This window comes from Toxorhynchites rutilus, chromosome 2 (assembly GCF_029784135.1).
Source record: "Toxorhynchites rutilus septentrionalis strain SRP chromosome 2, ASM2978413v1, whole genome shotgun sequence".
In the NCBI taxonomy this organism is placed as follows: domain Eukaryota; kingdom Metazoa; phylum Arthropoda; class Insecta; order Diptera; family Culicidae; genus Toxorhynchites; species Toxorhynchites rutilus.
The window spans coordinates 44,122,747-44,149,306 of record NC_073745.1 but is presented as its reverse complement, the minus strand read 5'-3'; the positions used below and the strand labels follow the sequence as shown (position 1 = coordinate 44,149,306).

At 36.2% G+C, this 26,560-nt stretch overlaps 1 protein-coding gene across 8 annotated transcripts in view; it reads left to right on the top strand.

Moving 5' to 3' along the window:
• LOC129764776 (long-chain-fatty-acid--CoA ligase 6) overlaps window positions 1-26,560 on the top strand; it is a 77,824-nt gene that overhangs the window by 10,365 nt on the left and 40,899 nt on the right. For 7 of the 8 annotated variants that reach the window (XM_055764248.1, XM_055764252.1, XM_055764251.1 and 4 more), the window contains exon 2: window positions 4,650-5,120. In XM_055764248.1, the coding sequence (XP_055620223.1) occupies window positions 5,045-5,120 (76 nt within the window). In that variant the 5' untranslated portion in view covers window positions 4,650-5,044. Of the gene's footprint in view, window positions 1-4,649; window positions 5,121-20,624; window positions 20,781-26,560 lie in introns of those variants that run through there. The other variant, XM_055764253.1, reaches the window with a different exon arrangement.

Genomic DNA, 26,560 nt, shown 5'->3' with positions numbered 1-26,560 from the left:
ACAGTATCAGTGTAATTTTGTTTTTCAAAAGCAATTCACATATAAAATATTATATGTTTCCATTGTGGACGGGAACGCTCATATTGAATAGGAATAAAACCTTGAGGCGATTTTACATTGTTCTGACACGACACGCAGCGGAAGTGTCATGTTCCATACAAGACAAATATTATTACAAATGTTCTGAATGTGTATGTGTATACAGCGATTAAACAAAGATATCACGAAATTCTCGAAAAAAAATTTAAAAATTAAACCATATTCGTGCAAAATGTGCGCCATTTTTCATACTTTTTGTTCTGTTCACAGCAGGTTGTGCTAACAAATCAATCAGAGGAGAAAACACAGAGGTTATTTCTTTTTAATTCGTTTATTCGTCGAGTTTAATTTCGTAAAAAAAATGAAGGGGAACGTTCAAGACACGACTGCATTGCTGACGTAGGACTACGAGATTATTTTATTCAAATCGCTTTCGGATATTATTTTTAATGCATGTTTAGAGGCGAAAGAACTGCAAAGTTTAAAGCCCCTTAAAAACAAAGAAGAACAAGAAGAAGAGGAATGCACCGAAATTTTATAAATAATTCTTTAGTAGAAAGTTTTGGTTGCCTTCAAATAGATCGATGGTTAGCATGCTTTTGAAGGAGCAGATGAAAATAAGATATCGAGAACAATACATGGGCTGGAGATATGTCGCAATTTGATTCTTTTTTGCCATTGTGCATTCATTGCGGACGCACTTTTTCGCAGTTGGTTCACAGGTTCACATATATGTTACTTCAGCACCATTTTTCCACATTTCCTAACCACTTTAACTTACCTTTAGCAAATCTCACAATGTGTGCGTGTGATGCGAAAATATAAAACATGCTGTTTGGTAGAAGCATGGAAATCGATGTGGCGCTTCCACCGAATGAAACCGCACCGCTGTGTGCGATATCTTCCATTCTTAAATTGCAATATTCCTCATTTCCATATCATCCGAACGCTGCATTTGAATTTTGAGTGAGCGGTAAACCATAACCTAATTCGTTATAACTTAAAAATTGGAATATAAAGATATGAAACCCATTGTTTGCCACTGTAAAGTGTTGATATAGTGAACATTAAACTATGCTTGCCAACAATGCCGTTAAAATAATCAATAATTTGTTGCAAAACTTAATAATGTGACATGACAATCTTCGGATTCGTTTAACCGTTTGTGGCCGGACGAGCGTGTTAATTTGAGTTTTGTTTATACCAACCAAATTTATTAATTCAATTACTTCAATTTATTAAATTGTACGGAAAGATCTGGCGGATATTTATGAAAAATCAAAGTACATTTTCATAAGCAACCAAACATTGATCACACAGCTTGAAAAATTCCATCCTCTCAGAGATAGTTTGGTTTCTCATCGAAAATCTTACTGAGGTGCTCTTTTGTGCTGTCCGAACAGTACTTTAAGTACTCGTTCATCAGAGATTTTGTAGGAAACTGAAAAAGTGATAATTTAAAGGTGCAATATTTGTTCAGTATATCGGTTGAAGTAGCACATCCTAGCCGAGATCCGAAATGTTATGTCGTGTTGTTATAGAAAAATGAGGTCTGGCATTGTTCTGGTGGTACGCGACGACATTACTTTTTGCCAGTTCTGGATGTGTGTCCTAAATCGCTACCTCCTTGTGATGAACGGAGCAGTACTTATTGGATTTGAACTGCTGGTTGCTTGGAGCTCATGAAACCTTTCTTCGGGTGAACACTGGTTCTGGGGGTAGCTAATGGTGGCTCTTTTGCTTACTCCACATTTCGTTGGGTCATAATTCTTGTATATGATCCATTTTTCTTCTTGTCACGATTTTTTTCAAAAGGCATGTTTTCGTTGCGGTTATAAAGCGAGTCGGAGAGGCGAACCTTCAGATATTATCGATTGACTCATGTTCAACGCATACATTGATGTGATTTATGTAATCAAGCTTCATCAGATGCGCAAAAACGGTAGTCTTGGATATCTGAAGTGAACCTACTCTAATTCATGTGTCATGATCAGCGACTCGATTCGGACATCATCATTGGCGGCACGAGTCCTTCGGACAACCCAATATTCCATGTAAAAAATGTCTATGTTCCGATATATTTCGTAATGTGTTTATTGATCTCATGACATCTGCAACGCAACACTACGAATTTACCTAGGAAGCAGATAGATTATTCCGGAGTGATTCGTTTATGCTCCTTGAATTGTTCAAGTAATTTCTTGAGCGTCTTTATGTTTTCGAGTCATTATTAAGTTATTAATAGGTGCAATGTCATCGAAAATAAATCTTCATGTCCATCTTGTTTATCCAGGGAATGTGCGTCATATTCTCCTCCCTTGTTCAAGGAATGTACAAAATCAGTCCCATAATAGCCGTCGCTTTCCTTGCTGAGAAGTAGAGAGAGAGAGAGAGAGAGAGAGAGTATGTGACCTTCTGAATGTTCATCCTCGCATAATTCTTAGCATAATATTCCGTAATTTGAACTGCGTTCTTATAATTTGAACGTAATAAATAATTATAAAAATTAAAAAAAAATAATTTGAACGTAATTTGAACAGTGCACCCGTGGCCGAGTGGTTAGCGTCTCACATTATCATGCCGGGTGTTCGGGTTCGATTCCCGTTCTGGCCGGGGGATTTTTCGTCAAAGAAATTTCCTTCGACTTGCACTGTGGTCATGCGTATTCAAGAGCTTGCCCCTCGGAATACATTCAAGGCGTGTTATTTGGCTTAAGAAATCTCGACCAAGTATTAATAAATGACGCTAGTTAATGCATACGTTGAGACGGCAAAAGTTCCACAAGGGAACGTTAACGCCATTCAAGAAGAAGAACTGCGTTCTTCTGTGAGATGAAAAACATTGGCCAGGGGACGCGAATGAATATTCGATAGTTTCGCATGTTTGCTGTTACTTTCCATTTAACCGAAACTTTATTTTGATAGACTTCATCTTTGTTTTGAAAGAATAATCATGGGGAAATGAAAAGTCAATGTTCGACTTTGACGCGGGTTGGTTCGATACATTCCCAGGTCTCTGTCGAAATCGAACGAGTACTGTAGATAAAGTGATCCTTCAAAATCGTTTAAAGCTTACCAAAATGTTTATGGATTAAGTATTCCCAATCTATTATTTATGACTTGGTTGCCATGGCTACCACAAGCAGGGTTAGTGATAAATTCTTCTAAATTGATCATTCACGTAATGTTACATCGCCATGTATGTGGAAACTATTTTCAGCCAACAGGCAAATTCCTAGGATTCCCTGCATTTTGTTGCCTTTTTTGTGGTCAACAAAAACAGCAATTAAAGAATTTAACGACTCTCGGCGAAGTCCTAGTGCTTGTTTTTGTACTTCCTACGCGAACATTTTCGCTTGAAATTCCAAAGTTCTGCGTTCGACTAGCTAGTCTCCCATCGAGACTCATTTGTCTTCGCAAAGTGCGCACACCGCACGCAATTACTCCACATTGCATCAATCAATTCTAGCAATTGAAAGCCAAGCCGATAATAGGAAAGCGTTTGTTAACGCCATTTTCTACATTGCTCGATTTCAGTGTGCGCAATGATTTCTAATTGATTGTGAATGTGGGCGAATGCGCCTAATTGTTTGCCGCGCTTTTGTGTTATAACAGTAACAGAAAATCGATACACATATTACATGGCGATTGTAGAAGAAGGAAGCGCACTTACTGTTCGCTCGAAACTCGGCCATGGGAAACTGAACGCCACTTGCCAGGTACTGGACTCATGAAGTATTAATACTGCTTCCGGGAAGGAGTTGCTATGTGCTACTCGTAAAGTTGTACGTTTCGTCATATAGGACCGATACGGTGCGTCGTGGATGATTAATTTGTTTAGTTCACACCACTGTTGGCCGTGAATTAGGACCGTATCATTTATTTGTCATTCTAGTGTTAGGCTATACTGATACTCAAGTAATAGTGGAGTGCCGAAGGAATGCTAATCCAAATGTCACTATTTTTGGTTGAGATCATTTTCGATTCTCGATTCTACTATGCTAGTACTAATCGGTCGACGTCAGTTAATTTGACGATTCAAACGTGAGATGTATGATAATTTTATTTTGCAACATAGTAATAGCATTCTTTTCAACTGTTGCTGCTTCAAGTGACGTCTAGAAAAGGCAGCAACAACGTGCGAATGCGTATATCATATGGCGCCTGAGAGGAAGATAGTGGTCATCCAGAAGATACGTAACGTTCAAAACATGATTTGAAATTTAACTTTCCCATCGAATACATCGCCGAACGAAACTCTCCATCTCTTTCGTTCATCGCTTTCCTCATACACCGCCATCACCACCACCGCCATTTCCGATTCACAGCTGATTTCCGCGATCCCCATCTTTGGGCCGAGCGATTTAACTCACTTGCAAACAAAGCATCGTTGCGAAAAGGCAAGCCGCCAAGTGATCGTCAGCTCCAGCTGCTGCTGCTGCAATCCACATCCATTTCTTTGTAGATCTGCGCTACAGAAAGGTCACATCAGGAAGTGAAACACAACCGACTTGGGCCTTCGGCGAACATAGTCCCCAGTGTCTTTGATAGCGAGTGCGCATGAGGTGAACCAGTTCTAATACTTGTTTTCGTTGTTTCCTTTATCAATAGGGTGTAAAGTTTTGCGGATGAGTAGCTCCCACTAATGACAGATGCAGCAGGCGCGCAAAATGGCGCAAAAGTGATTGTGAGAAATGTTAAATGTGATTAAATGGTATTCTTAGTCTCTGAAGATAGTGAATAGAAAAGAAAGAAAGTGTTTTGCATGTAAAAATTCCATCAAACACATCTGGAAAATCGAAGTAATAAAATATATATAAGAAGCGTGATAAGTGTCTGATAAGGATTGCTGGGGTAAATTGCGGGCGCTGCTTTAAATCGGCGCAATTCTGGCAAAAGTGTGACAGTGTATGTTGGGTGCAGTTCAGCGAAGGAATTGAATAGTGAACTAAGGCGTGTGTTCGGAACGTGTCACCAACGGGAGGGCGGTGTGCTGCATGCGGTGAATGAACCTCCTATCGGATATTCTAAGGTGGATTAAATCAGCACAACAGACCATTATGGCCAACGCAACCGGTTTGAGTGAGTAGTCATTATTCGTTTTCATTGCCTTCTCCCCAAAACATTTTTTTTACATTGAAGTCCAAGGATAAGGTTAACCGAATCTATGGTTGCGACCAAACACTAATTACTTTAGTTCAGTGGATCCCAACTGTTTTAATCTTCGCGATTGCAATTAATGGTCCTGTGACCCTGTGAAAGATTTCATGGATAAATTACGTTGGAATAAATAAAAACCATCCGTTTTAAATACCGTGATGTGGGGCTAATTCGAACACTTTTTTTCGTACTTTGAGATCTTATAATTGCTTGATTTAAAATATTTCGACATATGTTTAGTGTGGATATGTATGTAATAACTATGCAGGATATTAGATGAATTTATAAGGCTACAATAATTGTGTTCATATAGCGATAACGATTTGTAGTGTACTAGCTGCTATTCATTTGCATTCTGTCTGATTTTAATATAAATCCTTTTCATCAATACATATAAGGGGCTGTCCTCACACCACGTGGACAGAAAAAGTACGATTTCAGACACCCCCCTTCCCCTCTGTGGACAATCGTGGACATTTCCTATACCCCTCTCCCAGTTGTTCACGTGGACTTTCCTCCATTTTATTTAAATCAAGAAAATAATTGAATTGGTCTTAAATTTCATTTTCAACATATTTCTACTTTCTATTTCATGTTTTTATTAATACTAAACAAAGAATTTAACTATATGTTCAAAAATGATTTAGACAACAGTCTACTTAATGTAAAACTACTCTCGCTATCATAAGAAGAGTTTTCGGAGGACATATCCATTTTATACATCAGATAACACTGCTTACTACATAAAATCCTAATTGGCCGTTTTGTAGTTGTGAATCTTATTTCGGGGATTTATTACTATAAAACGACGTGAGACCGTGCTATGTTAAATAATTATATATCAAATTCCAAATAAATCAGACAATGAAATCATTCGTTAAACATAATTATTGGATTTTGTGTAATAAAAGCTGATATCATAAATCTATAAAAAGGTTGTGTTGTTTTGTGTAGTTTTGGCTCGTTGAATTGTCGAATTGCCCGAATTGTCGCTCAAACTCATAAACGTTAGTCAGTGGTCTGTTTCTGATGCCCTTCACTTAGCCAATTCTTTATTCCATTATGATTAGTTTACTATTGCAAAATATTTTACGAATTGTTCGCTCAGACACAGATCGTCTGAGCATCAATGACATAATTCCACTTTAACTGGGTAGTGTCTAGAGACTACCATTTTGTTTCACAATTTTACATCATTCTTCACACAACATGAACATTCCATCCTCCAAAAACTTTTTTGTTATCTTGCCTAAAAACTGGACAAGGTTTTACGTAACCAAGCTTTTCTCGTTCAAATTAGAAATAGGAATTTCAAAAGGAATTTGATAGAATGGAACCTAAGTGTTACAATAGGGAAAAGTGTCATGTAGAAAATTAATAAAATTATAACTATATTATTATAATGTTTATACCATACTTTTAATTAATTCATAGTACAGATGGTTTGTACTGGAGTTGATTTGCGAAACCCTTTATGGATATAACTTTTGTTTTTCTTATTGTTGTCAATTCGTCTTTAAATTAAAGATTTTATTGCTAGTTCATGTGAATGTTGTCTACAAACTGATTTTGATCTCCATTTAATAATTTATCCGCAAGTTGGAACCCACAAGAAACTCAAAAACGTCGTGTGGGCGACGAACGTGTTAACAGATGCTAATGATTTCATGATAACAGATATGTTCATTCACATTTAGTGTACCTGGGATTATTCTTGAACGACATTTCAATCTGATTGTCATCAATGACGACACAAACCTTTTAAACAAACCAACAGAAGCGTATTCAAAAATTCCACATTTCAATGAAAAAGAGCATCGCTGCTACAGACTCCACCACCCGCAACTGAGAAAACAATGTTTTACATTTCCAATGCTTGAATACTAGCTAACTAACATTATTTAACATTTTCTGTATAAACCAGCTTCCGATACATCTCATGTCCAGTAACTCGCTCCTTTTCTTTATTTCCCATCCAGTATCTTCTATCATCTTTGTCAATCAAGATCACTTTCAGTTCATTTTCGTTACATCCAGAATACATAATTCAGCGAAGAAGTTTAACGATATGAGAAAAATATGGATTTTTGACCGTGCATCCCAACCTTTTCATTGATAAACATAGGTATTACTCAGGGTTGTAAACTTTGAATTTTTTTTGGAAATACAGAATTTGAAAGAATTTGTTTTTGATTATAGATGTGAATGTATTTTTGAAAAAAAATAACTTGTCCACGTGGACATTACCTATACCCCCTCTCCCCTCACCGTGTACAAGCGTGGATATTTTCGAAACCCCTACCCCCCCTAAAGTTGTCCACGTGGTATGTGGGCAGCCCCTAATTTCGTAGCGAAATCAAGCTTTGAATTCCCTTACTCGTTTGAATGGAAATTTAGATAGTTTCGAATTACATTTATAAATTAAATCAGAGGTGGAATTTTTTGGGATTTTGTTTTGTTTGAGGCCTAACAGGACAGCCAATGATAACGTTATGATTTTGTTTTAGGAATTGCTCCATTTTATGATTCCAAATGGTACCTAACTAACGACCTCGTGGAGTTTTCACGGTTGTTCGACCGAGAAATTCCCTTGACCTAATCGAGGCATTTTTGATTCAAATTCGAAATCATATGCTCATACGAGGGCGATTCATAAAGTATCAGACGTTTTTGATTATCGTGGCAGTGGGAGGGGCTATAGTCGCTATCTTGATGTCAAAAGATTCCTACGCTCAGACCGCTTCAAGCTGGGGTTTGTATTTATCTTACTTTTCTTTCTGTGAATAGCTAAAATGTACGTTGCGAAAGAAAATTCCGCTAAACTTGTGAAGTCCGTTCAATGATTGGGTCGTCGTTGTAAACATTGGTGCGACAATTTTTTCAATCAAAACAACCCTGGTTTACTCTATTTCCGCTCATTTTTCGGTTTTCGTATACTTCACAAAGATGAATCGCGATGAATTGAAATTGATTTGGAATTTTTACTAAATCTTAAATCTAATCACGACCTCCATAGGTTTTTCGTCAGGAAGACTAGCCACATCCAATGATGAAGAAAAAGAGATACTGCTACCGGAAATTCACTGGTTTATCTAGTGATACTGCAGAGCCTCTTCAGAACTAACTTTCTGGCGTCAGTTTAAAATATTCACTTTTACTTGAAGACTGCTTCGAAACCAAATCAAATGTTTGAAGACATTCTAGGAACAAAAGCAGATTAGTTCATTTGCGCATTAGAATCAAATTCAGTGAATTCATATGCTCAAAAATATATGTGACTTATTTTTTTTTTTTTTTATTTATCCCACCTCTTTCCCCTACAAAGGCTTGAGCGGGACGAGTTATCTTATTGATAATAATTGAGTTACTGAGTTTATTACATCATACTAACCAGTGAGCACATTAAATTGAAAAGAAAACGGACTGGTTATCCCGCAGACATAGATTACTAATCGATAGAACAATTTAAGCCTTTGTCTAAAGTATTCATTCCATGGCATGTCGAGAGAATTTCCAACCCGGGAAGACCCTAGACCGATCGGGAATTGAACCCAATGCCTATGTCAGTATTAGCCATGAATTTTCAAGGGAAATCCCGCTTTATCAGATCCCCGGCCACGGCCTGCAATTGCGATCGTTTCCGAGTTCTAGTAGCTGAGCAAACCCAAGCCTTATTCTAGCCGACACTTCAGGCCCATCACTTCACATATCCCAAGGCATGTCAAGAAAATTTCCAACCCGAAAAAATTCTTGACCGATCAGGAATTGAACCCAATACCTATGTCAGCATTAGCCTAGAATTTACAAAGGAATTCCCGCTTCACTGGATACCCGACAACGGTCTGTTAATCGTTTTCGAGACCAGACAGCTGAGCAAACCTAAGCCTAATTCCAGCCGATACTTCAGGCCCTACATTCAACCTGGGGTATAAACGTGTCAACCTGAATCTGCAATGAGATCCGCCACAACACAGAAAAATCTTGATATAATTATCTGTTGAGAAGATGAATTTACAAGTATTCCGATTGAGCTATCCCTAGCTTACCTCAGGTTTCCACATTAAACCCCTTGGAATGACTTTGTTTTATTCGATCAAAAATTCTTTTGCTTTTGTTCAATCTCACGTTTCTCTATGCTTGCCAACGCGCGCGGGCTCAAACTATTGCAGACTTCACAATTATTTTTTAAATTTGATTGAATAACTAAGATATATATAAAAGCAAAAAAAAAAATACCATCATCACCATAGTCTTGACAAGAAAAATACACGGACACACATACACTCAAAAGACAATAATTTCCTCGTTTTATGAAATAATGAAATAATGATGATGATCACCTCAAAAAGTTTGAGCTGAACGAGTTCTCTTGTTGATCTTTATGTAACAATTATTAAGATAACCAGTAAGCACATTGAAGTAAAAAACAAAACAAACGGACTGGTTATATTACAAACATAGATTCCTAATTGAAGAACAATTTATGTTATCAACTTAACGTAAGTTCAATCCCAGCTGGCGTCGTTGGGATTTTCTGAGGCGAAAAATCTCTGGTTACGTCTTCCTTCGGAGCGGAAGTAAAAGAAGTTGGCCCGGCTCATGAGTTGTTGAGTCTGATAGGTAGGAACAGGTGGAGTCGCCTCCCTGATGTCGGTGATTGGCACTAAAGTGGCGGAAATAGGCCGACGAAAAATAAGCGAAGATAAAAAAAAAAAAAAAACTTAACGTATTTAACCCATGGCATGTCGAGAGAATTTCCAACCCGGGAAGACCCTGGACCGATCGGGAATTGAAGGCCCATTACTTTACATATCCCAAGGCATGTCAAGAAAATTTCCAACCCGAAAAAATCCTTGACCGATCAGGAATTGAACCCAATACCTATGTCAGCATTAGCCTAAAATTTACAAAGGAATTCCCGCTTCACTGGATACCCGACAACGGTCTGTTAATCGTTTTCGAAACCAGACAGCTGAGCAAACCTAAGCCTAATTCCAGCCGATACTTCAGGCCCTACATTCAATCTGGGGTATAAACGTGTCAACCTGAATCTGCAATAAGATCTGCCACAACACAGAGAAATCTTGTTATAATTATCTATTGAGAAGATGAATCTACAAGTCGATTGAGCTATCCCTAGCTTACCTCTGGTTTCCACATTAAACCCATTTGAATGCTTTCATTAAAAAGAGTTGTTTTTGCATATGTTCTATCTCAAGTTGTCTATGTGTGCTAACGCGCGCGGGCTCAAGCTATTGAAGATTTCACAAATATTGTTTAAGTTAACCATCATCATTATAGTCTAAAGATAAGAAAATACAAATATCCGTTAAACTTCGTCATCTTACACACTAACATTAATTATATGCAGGGTCAAAAATCTAAATCATGCTTCAAAAACTCTTTACAAATACTACGGAATATTCGAAGGCTTGTTGCTGTCTTTGCTTCATTTGGTAATGTGTTATACAGGCGATATCCTTTATAAAAAGTGAGTTTTGGGTACATGACATTCGAAAGTTCATGGTTCTGAGGTCACTTGCTTGCCTTGTGTTATATCGGTGCATATCTCTTCCATACGTTATCGTGTTTTGTAAATAGTTCGGTGTCATGCCGCTAACCATCTTGTATATGAACGTAAGAGTGCAATATTTGATACACTGTCCCACTGACATCCATTGTAGGCATTCTAGCATAAATCTTCGTGGAGTAAGTCGATCGCATCTCAATATCAAGCGCATGCCCTTGATTTGAACAATTTGCATTCTATTCATTTGCCTCTTATTTGCGAGAAATAGCACAGATGCACAATAATCGAAATGTGGAGCGATCAATGCTTTGTAGATGGTAATTTTACTTTCAAAGGTCAAGAATCGATTAATTCTACAAAGCACTCCATATTTTTGAGCTGCCTTCTTTATAGTGTAGTTTATATGTTCGTCGAAGCGCAGCGTTTCGTCAAGAATAACGCCAAGATATTTGATTGAAGTCGTTCTTTCCACAGTTTGCCCATCGATAGTTATACTAAGACTATCACTGTCAAGATTGCGTGTCGATACTACCATATACTTTGTTTTGCTAATGTTTAACTTAAGTTTTTTCCATCTCAACCATTCGTCTAAGTTTTGCAGTTCACGGTTCATCTTGACGAAGCAATCTTGCAATGTCTCAGCAACAATGAATATCACTGTGTCGTCAGCAAACAAGTTTACGTCACTGTCATTTAACACCTGTTTAATGCCATTAATATAAAGCAAGAAAAGCAGCGGCCCCAGAACACTTCCTTGAGGTACACCCAGATTCACTGGTCCCGCCGATGATTCACTGTCCCTGTAAATAGTGATTTGTGTTCGCCCGTTCAGGTAACTTTCAAACCAGTTCAATACAGGTCCAGTTACATTATAATTGGAAAGCAAATCAAGTAATTTCATTCGATCTACTGTTTCAAAAGCCCTCTTCAAGTCAATAAATACAGCCAATACTATTTTTTTCGTTTCGATAGCCTGTTTCCATTTCAGGAGTAATAAATTGAGAGCCGTTTCACAAGAGTGGTTTTTCCTGAACCCTGACTGTTCCTCAACCAGAATTCCATTTTTCGTTATATGTTCTAACAGTTGGTCTTTGATAACGATTTCGAGGATCTTTTCGTATAATGGCAACATATTCACTGGTCTCCGGTCTTCTGGCTTGGACGATTTCGGATTTTTTGGAATCGGTATAACAACATATTTCTTCCAAGTATGAGGGCATTCGCCCCGAAGCATAGATTCATTTATTATATATAGTAGATTTTCTTTGATTAGATCAAATGCATCTACTAATACGGTTTTATTGATATTCTCAACACCTGCACAGTTTTTCAAATCCATTACTACCTTCCTAAGGGTTTCCATGTTGATAGTTTTAAAGCATCTCAATTGTGAAGACAGGCCAGGGAAAACAAAATTCAGTCGATTTGATGGAGCTACAATACCATTGTGGATTTCTTCCACACTTGAAGTGAAAAAATTGTTGAGTTTCTCTGCTGTTATATTGTTATTTTCCTTTTTACCGTCAAACTCAATGTCGATATCCTTGCTGCCGCCTGGATTACATAATTATTTTATTTTTTTCCATAGCTTCTTCGGATCATGCTGTATTGTATTTATCTCATTTTGGATGAATTTATTCTTGGAATGCTTAAGTTCACGTACATAAAGATTTCTCCATATTCTGTACGTGCTCCAATTTCCAGTAGTTTTTGTGCGTTTAGCTATTATTAAGTAATAATCTCTTCGTCTGTTTATGTTAGCCAACGTAAAGTTATACCAGGCTTTGTTACTAATATTTCTGAGTACTGGAACGGCAGTCTGACTACCGGCAATTATCTGTTTCATTGAAGAACAAAGCGCTTCTTCTAGATTTTTTGCAACATCATGAAGAGAGATTCGTTCTCCAATCGGAGTTATTTTGTCTGTAAAACAGATTGCAATATTCGTTTTGAATAATTGTTCCAACACTTATATGATTTTTCCTTTTTTATTTCAGAAAAGTCAACATCAGAAAAATGGTAGACCATTCCAATTGTTTCATGATCCGAGATTTTGCTATTGTAAAAAATTTCAATCACACCATCGTCGAAATTCGTAAATACTAAGTCAATGGTCGTCGAAGATGTTCTGGTTATTCTAGTGTGATCATTTATTCTTTGTCTGAATCCAGCGGCTTGGGTGATTGCTTTTAATTCAAAAGATTTCCTATGCTCGTCCCAATCAATGTTAAAATCACCAGTTATGACAATCCTTTACTTGTATGTGCTGTAGCCATGCATCTTCCAAAAATTCTAAGAAGTCCTTGTCACTAGCACTAGGCGAATGGTATATTCCAGCGTATATTCCTGAAATTTTGCATCCTCTGACTTCAACGGCTAGAAACCAATTGTCCCCATATGTTCCATTGAAAATTTCTTTAATATATAAAAGGTTCGAAATATACATAGATACGCCTCCAGTATGGGCAGATCTCGACAAACAATAGATCATTGTGTATCCAACTACATTGAATCCATTCAGATCAGTCAATTCCGTTAAATGTGTTTCAACCATAATTAATAATTTCGGTTTTTCATTGGACAACAATATTTCTATTTCGTCGAAGTGTGTCCGTAATCCAGCCACATTTAGATAAAGCGCATCATATTTTTTTCAATTCTCCTTTCTTGGGTGGCTAAATAGAGAAGTCCACCTGTTCCTTTTTCCTCTCGTAGTTTCGGAGGAATATAGGGCAGTTTGTACTCCACGCGAAATGTTTCGTATCTATGTCTATTCTTCGTTCGTTTTTAATTTTGTTACAATTTGAACATTGAATTTCTTCGGATGTACAGTTCTTGAATTCATGATTTTTGCCACATTTCGGACACACGCTGTGTTTTGCTTGGCAGTCGACAATTTTGTGACCATATTCACAGCATTTGAAGCATCTTAGAATCCTCAATCCATCAATAACTCGACATTTTTCAAACCCGCAAAATACTGATTTAGTCTCTATCATTTTATTATAAGTATCCCCATCGACTTCTATTATAGCACTGTATTTATTATATTTCATTTTATTATTACAATAGATTTTTCTTACTTCGAAATGTTTGGTTTTGTCCAACGAAGGGTTCTGTTTCAACAACGCAACTTTCAAATCATTTTCATTCATTTCTTCGCTAAATCCTATAATTTTGATCGTCGGTCTCAATGCTTCTGGTATCTTAACCTCGTAGTCTTGACCCAGTTTTTTCTCAACATTAACCTTGATTAACTCAATTGAGGTTTTATCTGAAGCAGAGACAACAACTGTACCATTCTTCCCGTTTCGCAATCCATTTATATTCAATCCTTTGGGATTGACATTATCTTTTAACATTTTTCTAGTAATATCAGATTCCTGCGTAGTTTTTGGCTTTATGATTAAAATTTTTTCCCTGGTCAAAGTTTTCTGTTTATTGTTACTCTCAACTTTAGCTACATTTCCAGTTGTTTTCTTTGCGTCTTTCAATACCGCAGCGAAACTTAGTGGAGTTGCGTTTTCATTCTGAATAGCTTGCTCATCACGTCTACGTTTTTTTGAATTTGAACGTAAATTGTACCGCTGAGGTGTTTCCTCTGAATTCGTATTTATATCATTATTGGTTTTGAACAAATTTCTAATTTCCGCCCGTACCGCTTCTTTAACTTTGAGCTCAAAATTGTTGGCCAATTCAACCAAACATTTCAGCTCTTTAATATCATTTAAAATTTTACCAACGGAATCGTCGAAATGGTTGTTCCCGAACCCATTTTCATGTAACACCAAACATGTGTCGCATACAAAAACGGCATTTTTAATTTTCTTCAAAATATCGATATTAGCACGCACCGCGTTCGGTAAACAATCGATATGAATAGTCTCATGACACCTACCGTAACACGCTATCGCTTCTGTGTTTGGATTGTTTATCCTCTCACAGCAGCGACTGCACATGTCTACGAGACCCATATTCACACATTCGCTATTGTTCGCATGTGTACCGGCCATCGGCCGGCCCGTGCGGAAGAACGAAAACAAACAACAACACAAGCGCCTGCTGATAGAAAGTGCTAAGAGAACACTCTATAGATTAGCAGCGGATTTAACTGAAGCTTTAGGCACTCAAGCTCAACACTACCACCACTACAGTGATTAATGATTTAAGCTACTTGAATGCCCGTTTCTATCAGCTATTTGATTATAATTTATAAACACAAAATATACATGAAAACTTATCTTTTGCTCGCCAAATACATCAGTGTATTTCACCAGCGAAATTCCTATGGTAAAATTGAATCACGACACTTTGTTTTCACCAATTTTACCACTGATTCTGCACTAGTAAAACACAACAACAACCGCTCGAGCCAATATTTCCTTGTGCACTTAAACGTCTTTATCACAAAAACGTGCAATACAAATTAGTTCTTGTCCTTCAAAAAAGAGAAAAGGCACAACCTTCGAAGAGTCCTGGGCAGGCTTCGAGGACCCATGACGGCAGAACAATTACTGAAATTTTACATTTTGTGTGAGAGATCTACGCGTGAATAACTCGCAATGGTATATAAAAATTATGCCTCGCCGTTACATTAGTTGCTCGTTATTGACGTCTAAAACTGGTTTATAGAATAAAGGAAATATTTCCTCAGGAAATTTTCTAATGATATTTGCAACCTTTTTGACCCATTTGTAAAAATTGATGAAATTCTGTATATCGAAAAAAAAACTTTTTTGTGTTTATCAAGACAAAGCCCCTAGAACAGCTTGAAAACTCATCATGAAAAGCAGTGATCTGAGGTTCGTGTTGTAATGATATTCTCCATATTCGCAGGGTTAAGCTTCCTTTAATTTCTGGTTGTTGTCATCAGGGCCTTACATATTCGCTTCAATTGACACATTTTACATGATGTGTTGGTAAGCGGAAAACCCGAGGAAGTGATGATCCGATTTGAGTCGTCTTTATTTTCTCTTAGATCAATGTTATGAAGAGAAAAATTGACGAGTTTTGATAGAAGTACTAGGAAATTTATAGTAGAAGGAAATTGTAAAGGGTTAATTAGAACATCAATCAATGAAGATTTATGCGATTGAAACCACGAACTTGTGATGTCGTATTAAATTTTGTGTCAAAGCCGTGCTAGATTGGATACCACATCACCAAGTTGGCTATAACTGAATAATGTAAATAATAGTATTTTCAAAATGTTCTTTCTAGGGTATATTTTTGAATGTCAAGAAGAAAATACCAAGAAAAAAAAATTCGATTTTTTAAAAATTTTTAGACTAAGATACCCCCTTAGAGGTGCGCATTGGCCTTTTTGAAGCAAACGAGCATAAAAATTCGACAACAGTATATTCGTTTGATACATTATTACACCAGCAGCTCACACATATAAACAAGATACATTTCATGAAAGTGGCAAAAAATTATGAGGTAAAAAGAGTTTTGCGATGTTTTGATCTATCTTTTTTTCAATTTTGGGGATGACGATTTTCTTACCTAAAATAACTGGAAAGTTCGAAACTACACTGTCAAGGAAAACCTTCATTCTATAGTAGATTCTAGGGTGTATTCGTTTTTGTGGAAAAGTTCAAGAGCTTTTTTAAAAAATTCGATTAGTTCAAAAATTGCTTGTGGTGTAAAGGTGCGCAGTTACTGTGGGAAAAAAGCTCGCACCAGCGTTTTGCTCTCATAAAATTTATAAAATGTTTTCAACCAAATTTTTAACGGGACCCACAAGAAGAAAACTGATTTGAAGGAATGCATTGCCAGCGTGCACCTAGGACGGTTCAGACAAGTATTTACGAGTGAGCAGTCTGAGGATCTGGCAGACCACTGCAGAGCACTGGACAAAGCTTTCTATGGTATGACTCTCAAATATTTACGGGCCTTGGCGTTTGATTTAGCGGAAGCCAACAACCTCCAGCACGAATTCAACCAAGTTGCTAAACTGCCAGGAAGAGATTGGACCATCGTCTGTCTCTTAGAACCCCACACCAAGCGCTCCAAGGCAAAGCGTCGGAATCCTCAGAACCGAAATCCAAGATGAAGAAGAAAAATAAACTATTGCTTAAAAATAATTCAAAATGAATTTCAAATGAAAAATGTTTTTATTTTCACCATGCATTCAATTCAATAACGGTAATGTTTCATTTATGTTTATGTTTTCACAATGAACTTAAATAATATAAATATTGTTTTTTTCTACAATGAGTTTCAAATAAATCAAATGAAGGTATTTATAAACTTGATATATATATAATATAAATAAAATGATTTGGTGTCCGTTCCTCACTCAAGAACGGAGCAACGGATTTAAACAGTCAGTATCAGGATTGATGCGTCTTAGTCTGCATCAGGTTTATATTTCAAAAAAGAAATTATATACCGCCAGTATAGATTACGTACATAAAAATAATTTCTGTGGGAACTAGAGTGTTCGAAATGATTTATATCAATATATCAATTGTGGGTAGGACGAAGTTCGCCGCGTCAGCTAGTTTGTTAATAAAAATAATTCTGTTTCAAATGTTGTGCATTTTCAGATATCTTATATAGACAGTCTCCTCCCTCCCAAAAATTTCCACGTGGTATGTTCGACCATAACACTCCACCCATAAAACATTACACAACACCCCCCTCCTTCCCACTGGATGGTACCTACACACTCTGGTAATGATCCTTCTCCTGCTTCTGATGATAAAGCATTTATTTTTGGTATAAGTTATTTCAGAAGTTCAATTCAATAAGTGCGCACTTTTGCCCCGTATGGTGCGCACCTATACCCCACTATGGGCCAAAGGTGCGCATTTGTTTTTTTGTATTAAAATAGGAATTTGTCCAATTACAAACACAACTCGAGAGATGCTTGTACTATGTTTCGAAGGTAATATATATAGTTACAATTTGGTAAGCAAACGGAATTTTATTTGCTTTTATTTCAAGAGTTATTGGACGACAACAGTTATGTGCGCAACTTTGCCCCGCATTACTCTGTGCCAAAAAAAATTAAAACGGACTTGGGTATCACAAATCTTAGATGACTTCCGATTCGATTTGTATGCAAATCACTAAAATTTGAGCGCAACAGAAATTGTTATTAACGTTAAAATTATTTCATCATAACGTGAATGATTTGATTTGGTGGCACACTAACTGAAAAGAGTAATTCTACAAAAAAAAAACAATCTAGGCTGGTTGCCAAATCGATCGAGTAGTGTGAGAATGATTTTTATACTTTCATGCATATTAAACCTGTCACTATTGCAAATCGCGTTTGATACTTTATCACGACGCGCTGGAGTTATCGAACTGCGAGGTGATACGCTGCTGAATCCTGCTAGCGACAATGACCCTGATTTCTGATAACATAAATTAAAGATAATTATCTGCATGGTAGCACACTTTTCCAATTTTATTTCATATTTATCGCCAGCTGATATAAAAACAATGATTACAATTATTTTTTTGCTTTTCCGTGGAACAATATTTTTTTGCTTTTACTTTGGAACAATATTGAATTCTTTATCTGCCATTATCATCATATCATTTGTTCATCACGTTTATACCGCGAGTGAAGTTGAGAGTCGGAGAATTATTTTTGAGAAGACTCCATTGAGTGGCCCTTTCACGCTCAATATTACTGTGTAAATGTATGCACAATATTATTGAAGGTTGACCACAAACATATAATATTGTTGCGCAACTGTCGGATCTGTGCAATGAAATTGAATCGTGCGAAGAAGATATTGTAAGTAATGTCCCCAGGCTATGCAATGTTTTTCAACGTGGCACAATAAATGTCTAAACCTTTTAATTTCGTACAATATATTGTACAATTTTTCAATATCAGAAATACACGTCCAATTTGTATAATATTAAGCATGTATGGACAGCTTAATGTATGCATTGTGGAAGGCTGGTTATCCAATGTAGTGTTTTTTACTCCATTCATCATTCAATATTCTTATCTATTCATTTTTGTATTTCGTGTCCAATGTTTTGATACATAGAATCTTGCAGACATCGGTTGGTCAATATTTGAAACTTTTGTATATTGTACACTGGGAAACATTAGACATATCACTTGGTCTGAATTAATTCTCAGAATGCTTACAAGAAAATGTATGAAAAATCGTACGTATTGAGTCCAATTTCTTTAGAAACCAGTGATTTGTATTTATTTTCAAATGGGGTTCATTTCTATTTAAGGGTGGTCCGAAAAATCTTTTTTTTTTTTTTCCAAAAACGCCTTTTTTCAAAAATTCTTTTTGAACTTTTGAACTACTGCACCGATTGAGATGATCGACATATCAAATTAAAGCCAATTACTATACTTGCAAAAAGACTTGAATTTTGTCTTCGCAATTATTGATTGTATTTGTTTTTTTATAGTTTGCAAGGTATATAAAAATTGAGGATTTTTTACATAACATATCCATAAATCAGAGAAGTGTTCTTTTTCTTTTTTAAGTTATCATTTTTCAAAGTTAACCGATGGTCACTCATGGAACTCATTTTTCCCCCTTTCTTCCAAGTATTTTCTTCATGACGTTTGAACTATTGGACCCTAAAGTGGAAATGGACAACTTAATGAAAAAATAAAAAAATACGGTTCTGATATTTTGTGATAAGGAACACATGTACCTCCTTTCACAATAATCTGAGAACCACTATATCGGTTTGACATGGAATGGCTGAATATAATTATATTGAAAATTAAACAGTGCTTTTTATAGTATTTTTCCAAATAAGACCAATAGACGCAATAACAAAGCGTTCACTTTGGAAATAGCCATGTAATATTTTCCAATTTAGGCTATGGATTTGAAGAAAAAAAAACTTTTTTTACTGCCAAAATGAGATATTTAGTTCTTGTCAAGATTTTCGAATGTCAAAGAACCGACAATGTCGTAATAGGAAGTGAACAATGTCTTGTGTTCATCAAAAGTCACTATTTATAAAAATATTGAAGTCACAGTTTCTTTTTTCTTCAACGTCGGAGAAAGAACATCAGTATCTGTTTGTGGCAACAGAGATTGCAATGTACAATTAACACAGTCGGAAAAGAGTGATTATAAACCGTAAAGCTCCAATTGAGCGGAAACTTAGCCATGCATCACAGTTCCGCCGGAGTGGACAATGTTTTACGTAATAACAGCTGATTCGAATTTTTCTTTATCCAGCATATACTTCTTGTCAACTTTAGTCTTGAATTACTGCCACAACTAGTTATTATTGTCGTTCCTATTGATATGAGCTCCTCAGCTCTTAAGCTTGTTCGTGATCTATTTCCTTTATGTGAGTATCGAGTTCCCCGTTGTAACATGCCTCATTCCGTATGCTCCTAAACAAATCAGCGAGCCACTGGGTTTGCTGGGCATTCTAGAACACTGTGATCGACAATATGTGCACATAACAAGCGTGCCAATTCATCCCACTTGAACGATTATTATTATTATTATTGGACCGGTGCCGTTCTGTGCGCAGGGCAATTATAAAAATGTTGATTTAAAAATAATTGTAACACTTGCAACGGTAGCGAAGATGGTTGTTGCGGGTCGCGCCAGGTTCATAAACAACCGGGCGTAGATTGTTGATTTATGTTGCTCTGATAAATAGATTTCCGCAATATTATTTCGAATAATTCACAAAGCGACTATTTATATGATAACAGATGTGTACGCAATTGAAGGTGACCAACAATGATTGAACGCTACACATTTTGACCATAAACGGACAATTGGATTCCCACTGTTCGCAGCTGATACAGCAAAAAGAACCACGTCACACACGCACCTCGTCGCGGATCTGCAAAATTTGCGACAAAACAACATTGCGGCAGTACTGTTTACTATCTAGCCGGGTCGAGAAGCGCGTTTACTAATCCATTCTCTGTTGGTTCCAACTTATAGTAGTGGTGTATTTTAATTTCTTCTCTTTCAGTGTGATTCGTCGTGAGAAGCTGGTTGAGTGTGTGTTATCGTGGTTTCAGAAGCGTGGAAGTGTTTAAGACGATCTGATAATGCCTTCGAGGAGAGGTTTGGGTAATTGGTTGTTGAATATAAATGTAGCATAAGCATTGTTTACTGGAGTGAAGATAAGAGAGGTTTTATGAGTTGCTTCTAAAGTGTTTTTGTGGTTTATCCTTTTTCAATTCATTAAAATAATACTCAGACCCTCGCTGAGAGAGGATCGTTTGGAGCGAATTGAAGGATAAACGAGTGACAAACTTTGATACAAAACCAAGTGGTGGACTGTGTATTGAAACGTATTTTTAGCTTGATATTTTCTGTGTTCGTTCTGTACTCGAAGAATAGCGGCTACGAATCGAGGTGCGTGAATCTTGTTTGATATCGTCATGAATATTGTGCGCATCTTTGAGATCTGTGCATCAATGTTTATCGCATGGTTCTGGCAATGTGCTTCCATAGCTGATATGCTTCATAGGAAAAGCAGTGTATGTGCAAGCGCAGAAATAGCTCAGCCAATAGCATGGTGAATTTATTTTCGGTTCTCGATAAAGTGTCTGTGTATACTTACCTTGATACGTTTTGCAGGTTGCGTTTATTGCCCTCTAAGTAACATGCTATTGATTCGTACAGTGTTGTAAAAATAATATATCGCACATGTAATAAACTTATTTGGCAATAACACTTGCGTAGTACCAACAGTTGGAGTAACTGGATAGTTAAAATATACTTCATTGTACGATTACAGTGCCGGAGGGCACGAAGCGAATCTTGTTTTACGAATTCACATAAATATTTATATCTAGTTCGCGCCACTTTGTTGTATGTCAATAAAACTCGAAATATATTCCTTCCAAATACGAGGCACCAACGTTGTTTTTAAGAGAGCCCCGATTTTAGAATTTCAAAATCGGTTTTATTCAAATTTGTTATCTAATTGCGATGTTTGATGAAAACAGAAACGAGAATTTTCAAATCAATTAAGGTTTGTTTGTTGGTGTTTTTGTTACAACAAATTTTTGACAGTCAGTCCCATCCAAAATATATTAAGTTCGTTGTTGACAATTAATCAAATGAAACATCCTTTGTATCGTTCGGAAATTTATTTACATGTGTTTACTTGTGTTGTTTCTCAAAACCAGAATACGGTTCGGTATATATTATTCGGACGTGTTAAGATGTGTGTTGAAGTAGTAAGTTTTGTCCAAATTGTCAATTTCGTGATAGTTTGAGACCCCTCCCCCATACTGCCATACAAATGAAACACATATTTCTACATTACTCGGGAATTAATCAAGCAAATGAAACCAAATTTGGTATATGGAGGTTTTAGGGTGCAATAAATGATTATATGATGGTTAGACTCTCCACCCCTCTCTCTAAGGGGGTTCTGCCATACAAATGAAACACAAATTTCAAATTTCAACAATTTTTACTCGAGAATTATTCAAGCAAATGAAACCAAATTGGGCATATTGAGGTATAAGGTTGCAATAAATATTTCTATGGTGGCAAGACTCTCCATCCCCCTCTCCAAAGGGGGGGGGGGGTCTGCCATACAAGTGAAACACAAATTTCTACATTACTCGTGAATTAATCAAGCAAATGAAACGAAATTTGGCATATGGAGGTTTTAGGGTGTAACAAATGTTCTTATGGTGGTTAGATACTCTTCCCCCCTCTCTTAGGGGGGGCTGCCATACAAATGAAATACAAGTTTCTGCATTACTCGAGAATTAATCAAGCAAATGAAACCAAATGTGGCATATAGAGGTTTTGAGGTGCAATAAATATTTCTATGGTGGTTATTCTCTCCACCCCCTCTCTAAGGGGGTGCTGCCATACAAATGAAACACAGATTTCTGAATTACTCGAGAATTAATCAAGCAAACGAAACCAAATTAGGCATCTGGAGGTTTTAGAATGCAATAAATGTTTCTATAGTGGCTCGACACTTCTCTCTTCTCTCTAATGGAAGGCTACCATACAAAGGAAACACAATTTTTTGCATAACTCGAAAACTAATCAATCAAGTGGAGCCAAATTTGGCTTGTGAAGGTTTTTGAATATGAGAAATGTTCCTAAGATGGTATGACACCAATTCCTCCTCTGAAATGGAGAGGGGGTCCCGTAAAAATAATACACATATTTCAACCAAACATGACAATTGATTTTTTTATGTGATAAAACGCACTCCTATATCTTATTCTATGTATATAAATAAAAATGGATCACCGAATGTGTTGATAAGAGCGGAACTCGAGGAAGGAATTGTCCGATTTAGAGCTGTCTATATTCTATCATATTTTCTGTATAAAACATTCATTCCATGTAACGGAGAAACATGTTATTTGCAAGTGTTTGAAAAATCTTGAACGAGAATTGTGTCTGAAAATAATGTGATATTATAATGATGAGTTTTGTTAGAAATACAAGGAATTATATAGTAAAAGGTAAATTCAACGGGGTCGATTAGAGGATCAATCAATGAACAGTTCTGCGATTGTACCTATTAACTTGCTCGTAGTAAGAAAACGTGTATGTTTGAAGGTATTGATAACAAAAAACAAATTTTTGGCGGGACGAAGTTTGCCGGATCAGCTAGTGGTTAGTAATGATAATGATTAACAATGATGAATCTGTGTTGGTTTGGCTGAATTATCGATATTGGAGTGATTAAAGTCCTAGATTGAATCATAAAAAGCATTAAAAGCGTTTTTTAGTGATCGTGAATTTAGGAGAAACAGTTTTGTATGTTTGGTCATTACAAAACAAGTGGTCACAAGCAGAGATGCCAACCTTCCTAATTTTTTAGAATTTCCCAGACTTTTTAGCACGCTCCCTGATATCCTGACGAACACTCAATTTATCCTGATTATTCTGAAATGATTCTGATTTTTCCTGATTTTTGAACTCTTTACATTATTCATAATAAATATACTGGTTTCCATGCCAAAGCTTTCTATTAGATAGTTCTGCGGTTTTTTTATCTCTACCCTAAATTGTTTCGTGGCTTTTCAAAACAGTGCGAGAGAATTTCATGAAACCTTGTTGTCGAATTTATGAAATTACAACGAGTTTGAGTTTGAGGAACAAAATTGCTGTATTGAGGATAATGTGTAGATATATCCCCAATGTACTGCCCATGTTTGTATAGGAGACGTAAACGACAAAATGAACAAAATCGACTTTTTCGCTGTTTCGCATTCTACACAATGTAATACGTTTGCTCAACATGCAAACAAACATTTTTTGTTCGAAAACATTTGAGCAATTTTGAAAAAACGTTTTCGAAAAATCACTGTTTGTCCGCATAACAGACGTAGTTCCATAACAGCTTTCATTCTTCGTTCGAAAATCAACAATTTTCAGTATTATGTGCTATGAGCTAAATCTACATTTGAATCACATTCTTTGTAGAGTCCAAACATGTCTGTCACGATAGTGTCTTATTATTTGATGTTTCCTAATAGATGAATTGTGTTCCCTTGGCCGAGTGGTTAGCGTCATAACTTACATGCCGGGTGTTCGGGTTCGATTCCCGTTCTGGTCGGGGGAATTTTTCGTCAAAGAAATTTCCTCCGACTTGCACTGTGATCACGCGTATTCTAGAGCTTGCCACTCAGAATGCATTCAAGGCGTGTTATTTGGCATAGAAATCTCAACTAAGTACTAATAAAAATGACGCAAGTAATACTACGTTGAGACGGCGAAGTTCCTCTAGGAACGTTAGTGCCATTGAAGAAGAAGAAGAAGAGAATAGATGAATATAAGAAACCATTGAAACTCTGCTAAGTTCCTGCATTTGAAACTTCAAGTAGATAATGAAACAATCAGATCAGTAGTAAAATTAAAATAATATTTGTTTTTAGCATTATAACTCCGCGGATTCAACATTGAATTATTCCACATACTCAGCATTTACTCATACCGTTGGAGTAAGTCACTCCACCATCTTTATTCGATTGATCGTGAAATCGGTGTTGCTGAAATTACCAACATTGCAGATTGTCTTTACAAATTTAATCAATTGAAAAAACACGAACCTGCTGTTCTTATCATATCCCAGAGTATTCTTCAGGAAAAAAGTACTATCACAGTCTCACAACAAATCAAGAGCACATTTTCCAGACATCTCATTAAATTTCTTCCAAACCTTTTTAATTTTATCCGATAACAACTGAAACTACCTACGGACACGTTTTGACTATTATCGGAAATGTAAATACTAACGCTACAAACAGATCAACCTGGTGATTACATCTAGCTATGCGGACAAATGTGCATTGAAACGATTGATTGTCCGCATAAATAGACGCAAGCGTTTTCCAAATGGAAATAATATGTTATAGTCCGCCAAATCAGCTAGGCCCTCTTTTTGCCGATAATATTCTTCAACTGGACAGATCATTAAATCGGAAATTTTTATGGTTATGCTTGTAGGCCAAAAGACAACAAAAATGCATTTTCCCAACACTGATGGTGTTGTCGATTACGTCTCCTATGCAATCATGGGCAGTAGTAGTAAGTAGAATCAAGTTTAATGATGGGACTCCCATGAAAATTAAGAAAAATTCAACAAATCTTCGACTGCTGATATGCTTTCCTCATTTGTTGAGCAAAGATTCATTCCAAAGCATGGACGATGAATTCAGTGAAAATTTGAATAATGATTTCACTGCAATTGACTGTAGTGAGCCATACCATAGCTCGCAGCAGTTTTCGACGAGGAAGCATACATGTTTTGGGAGGATAGACTATTTAAACTGTGTGAAAGATGGCGAAAGATTGTATAACAGAACTATGGATATGAAATTAAATTATAATGCTCTGATTGAAAATGATGATTTTGTTTTCCCAAAAATTGACATTAACTTTTCGGACAACCCAATTTGAGCTGTCCTGATTTATCCTGATTTTTATTTTTATTCTCCCTGATTTTTTCAAATTATAGTTGGCAACCCTGGTCACAATTTATATTTATGGTCCAGCGGAAGCATTCTTTTCAAGAACTGGCTACTTCCAAAATTTCGACTGAATCCCAGACTAATGACACGGTTGGATTTTATGAGATTATTGTCAGCGGAGTTCTGGATGAATATCAGTTATGGAATTAATTTCAATTCATTTTTTTAGTTAAATAATTGCATGATGGTCAAGATAAATACCATGGAAAATACTATTTTTGTGGGCTTTAAATTTTTTTTTGACCTTCATAATGAGAATCAAAATAAAATACCTTTAATGTTTGAATAGAAATGTGAAACACTTGTATATAACAAATAATAAATTGGAAAAAATCATTCCATTTTTCAAAGATCGATTTTTATTAGTGTTTTAAAATATAGAAAAAAAATTCAGTTTATTTTACAATTATTTTACAATTTGTTTTTAATATTTGACGTCAGAGAAGAGTCCTCGAAAAGAAGATGAGCTGGTTCGGGAAAACACACAGCCTTCCGAAGTCATCTGAAATAAAAAATTCAAAATGATTATTATTATGCAGACTTGATTTTAATGAACTAACCTACAATATACATTAAATAAAACTAAAACGAAATGGCGGACTCTTGAAAAAAGTTCTCAAAATCTATTTTTTTTCTTGATAAATTGTTTAAATAAAATAGTTTATTATCGAGAAAATAAATGTTTTCAAGGTTGCGTAATAGAATAACGGGTAAAATTTTTAGCCAAATCAGTTGAATAGTTTTGAGTCAGTGCTTCCCCGATATTTCTAAAACATGGTTTTGAGAAAAACGCGTTTAAAGTTTTGTCACACGCGTTCATACAAACTACGGCGCGCTCTCTTATATTAGCTATAACTTTGAAAATATTTAAAATTTCGGTCTGAAATT